Source organism: Salvelinus sp. IW2-2015, unplaced genomic scaffold (genome assembly GCF_002910315.2).
Source record: "Salvelinus sp. IW2-2015 unplaced genomic scaffold, ASM291031v2 Un_scaffold2243, whole genome shotgun sequence".
NCBI classification, from domain to species: domain Eukaryota; kingdom Metazoa; phylum Chordata; class Actinopteri; order Salmoniformes; family Salmonidae; genus Salvelinus; species Salvelinus sp. IW2-2015.
The window spans coordinates 163118-167104 of record NW_019943572.1 but is presented as its reverse complement, the minus strand read 5'-3'; the positions used below and the strand labels follow the sequence as shown (position 1 = coordinate 167104).

At 48.2% G+C, this 3987-nt stretch overlaps 1 protein-coding gene across 1 annotated transcript in view; it reads left to right on the top strand.

Moving 5' to 3' along the window:
* The window catches only part of LOC112073364 (protein kinase C epsilon type-like), a 4567-nt gene extending 909 nt beyond the window's left edge, over positions 1-3658 (top strand). The window contains exons 2-3 of the mRNA XM_024140676.2: positions 1797-1985; positions 3506-3658. Of these exons, the coding sequence (XP_023996444.2) occupies positions 1797-1985; positions 3506-3658 (342 nt within the window). The remainder of the gene's footprint in view (positions 1-1796; positions 1986-3505) is intronic.
* Positions 3659-3987: the final 329 nt, after the last annotated feature.

Genomic DNA, 3987 nt, shown 5'->3' with positions numbered 1-3987 from the left:
TACGTGACAGTCCTACATTACGTCAAACCACCCCATTCATCTGGACAGTCTGCAGTACTAAAACCAACCCATGATTCTGTGACAGTCTGACAGTACTCAACTACATTTATCTTGGACATCTGACTGCCCACTCAAACACCCATTATTCGGGATAGTTTTACAGTACCTCAACTACACATAATCTGGACAGCCTGACAGTACTCAAACAACCCATTATTCTCGGGACAGTCTACAGTACTTCAAACCATACATTTATCTGGACAGTCTGACGGCACTCAAACACCCATTATTGACAGTCTGAAGTACTAAAACCCACCCATTAATCTGGGAAGTTACGTACTCAAGCACCCATTAATCTGGCGATAGTTTGTATAGCTACTCAACACAATAATTTGGAGACAGCCGACAGTACTCAAACCACCCATTATTCTGGACAGTCTGGACAGTACTCAACCATACATTTATGTGGGACAGTCTGACATACCATAAACACCCCATTCATCCTGGGGCAGTCCTACAGGTACTCAACCACCCATGCATCTGGACAGTCTAAGTACCTAACCACCGCATTCATCTGGGACAGCCTAACATTACTCAACCACCCATTCATCTGGGACAGTCTGACTACTCACCACCCATTTCATCTGGAACAGCTGAGCAGGTACTCAACCACCCATTCATCTGACAGTTGACGCTACTCAACCACCCATAATCTGGGACAGTTTTACACTACTTCAAACTACACTTAATCTGGGACAGTCTGACAGTACTTCAACCACCCATATAAGCTGGGACATTCTGACATAACTCAACACCCATAATCTGGACAGTCTGACAGTACTCAACCACCCAAATAATCTGGGACAGAGTCTGACAGTACTCAACCACCCATTCATTCTGGGACAGCCGACAGTACTCAAACACCCATTAATTCTGGGATAGTTCTTACACTACTTCAACTACACATTAATCTGGACAGTCTGACAGTACTCAACCACCATTAATCTGGGGACATTCTGACAGTACTCAACCAACCCATTCATCTGGACGTTTTACACCCCGGCAACTAACACATTCATCTGGGACAGCCTGATTTACACTACTCAACTACACATTAATCTGGGACAGTCTGACAGTACTCAACCACCCATTAATCTGGGACATTCTGACAGTACTCAACCACCCATTCATCTGGGACAGTTTTACACCCCTCAACTACACATTCATCTGGGACAGCCTGACAGTACTCAACCACCCATTCATCTGGGACAGTCTGACAGTACTCAACCACCCATTAACCTCAGACAGTCTGACAGTACTCAACCACCCATTAATCTGAGACAGTCTGACAGTACTCAACCACCCATTCATCTGAGACAGTTTGGCAGTATTGTATTATTATCATGTACTGTACTCGTTCTTTACCCTCTACACTGCCCTCTCCCTCACTCTTTCATCCAGCCATGTTTTAAATTGAAAAATAAACATAACATTTGTCCACAAAATCCACTCACTCACATAATCCATCAATTAAACTTATGTACTCATTTCTTCCACTCATTCTCTCACTATATCATCCCTAATAATATTATGTTCCCCTTTACTACCATATTGATCCTGCCGTAGTATAGATGGTGTTACAGTGTTTCCTGTCCCCCTGTGTGCTTTAGATCCTACAGTATATTGTGTTTTAGATGGTGTTACAGTGTTTCCTGTCCCCATGTATGTTTTAGATCCTACAGAAGATTGTGTATGAGATGGTGTTACATTGTTTCCTGTCCCCCTATGTGTTTTAGATCCTACAGGAGCTGGAATACGGCCCCTCTGTGGACTGGTGGGCTCTGGGGGTGCTTATGTACGAGATGATGGCTGGCCAGCCCCCCTTTGAGGCCGACAATGAGGATGACCTGTTTGAGTCCATTCTCCACGATGATGTCCTCTACCCAGTGTGGCTAAGCAAGGAGGCCGTCTCCATCCTCAAAGCGGTCAGTGACCTACAGTATACCTACCTGTTCTAATCTGCCTGTATCTCTAACTATCCCTCTTTACTCTCCTCTTTTTCCCCTTCTCCACCTCTTTCTATTTTCTTCATATCTCATCTTCTCATTTCTCTGCTTCATCTGTTCTGACACCTTATTGTCTCCTACACCTCCTTGTCATCCTTCTCCTCCTCCTCCTCCTTGTCATACTTCTCCTCCTCCTCCTTTTCCTCCTCCTCCTCCTCCTCATCTTCCTCCTCCTCCTCCTCCTCCTCCTTGTCATCCTCCTCCGCCTCCTTTTCCTCCTCCTCCTCCTCTTCCTCATCCTACTCCTTGTCATCCTCCTCATCCTCCTTCTCCTCTTCTTCTTCCTCCTAATCCTCCTCCTACTCCTCTTTCTCTTCCTCCTCCTCATTCTCTTCCTCCTCATCATCTTCCTCCTACTCCTCCTCCTCTTCTTCCTAATCCTCCTCCTACTCTTCCTCCTCCTTTTCATCCTCCTCCTCTTCCTCCTCCTACTCCTTGTCATCCTCCTCATCCCCCTCCTCCTCCTTGTCATTCTTCTCCTCTTCTTCTTCCTCCTAATTCTCCTTCTACTCCTCCTTCTCTTCCTCCTCCTCTTCTGCCTCCTCTTCATCTTCCTCCTCATACTCCTCCTCCTCTTCTTCCTAATCCCCCTCCTACTTCATCTCCGCTTCCTCCTACTCCTAATCCTCCTCTTCCTCATCTTCCTCCGCCTCCTCCTTGTCATCCTTCTACCCCTCCTCTTCCTCCTCCACCTCCTCCTAAGCCTCCTCCTCCTGATCCTCTTCCTCCTCCTCATCCTCCTAAGCCTCCTCCTCCTTCTCCTCCTAATCCTCCTCCTCCTCCTACTCCTCCTCTTCTTCCTCCTACTCCTTGTCATCCTCCTAGTCCTTGTCATCCTCCTCCTCTTCCTCCCAATCCTCCTCCTTTTCCTTCTCCTCCTTTTCATCCTACTCCTGCTCATCCTCCTCCTAGTCCTCCTTTTCCTCCTCTTCCTCCTCCTCCTCCTCCCGTTCTCTCTCTCAATCTGTCGGTCTCTGGTGAGGTAGTGCAGTGGTGTTCAGTGATTAGCAGAGTAGGGAGAAAGGCTGAGTAAGGCTGTGAGGAGTTATTTCAGTCTGAGTTCAGAGAACCACAGTGGCTGTGCTGTGTGGGCTGGGGAGAGAGAGGTGCGAGGCCTTTGAGACATTACACTTCATGTGGGAAAAGCAGAGCATGTTTGGCTTCTCTGGTGCCTTCAGGGCTTGTGTAATCGCACACTTGGGGAGGCGGGATTGGCCGCCTAGCTTTCAGAGAGGACAGCGGCCAGCTCTGTGGGGAGTGCGGGGGGGGGGGGCGTCCATCGTGTCCTGCGTTTACTTTGGCCGTCTGTCTCTCCAGAGACCTGAAACTGGATAACATCCTTCTGGATGCACAGGGCCACTGTAAGCTATATGTTTGCAACGTCTTGTGGGAAAGCAGGCGTGTTTGTCTTGGACCGGCCTGTTTCACTCTGTGATCAGTCTCACTGGTCCTTTGGTCACATTACCCAGCTCAGTGGTCCTAATGTTCGCATTACCCAGCCCAGCAGTCCTAATGGTCACATTACCCAGCCCAGTGGTCCTAATGGTCACATTACCCAGCCCAGCGGTCCTAAGAGCCCAGAGTTGTTCTAACCACGTAACAATGCCAGGGCCCAGGAGTTTTCCTAACCACATAAAATGCCAGGGCCCAGGAGTTGTTCCTAACCACATAAACTAACCAGAGCCACGGAGTTGTTCCTAACCACGTAACAATGCCAGGGCCCAGAGTTTTTCCTAACCACATAACAATGCCAGGGCCCAGGATTGTTCCTAACACATAACCATACCAGAGCCCAGGAGTTGTTCCTAACCACGTAACCATACCAGGGCCCAGGAGTTGTTCCTAACCACGTAACCATACCAGAGCCCAGGAGTTTTCCTAACCACATAACCATACAAGAGCCAGGAGTTGTTCCTAACCA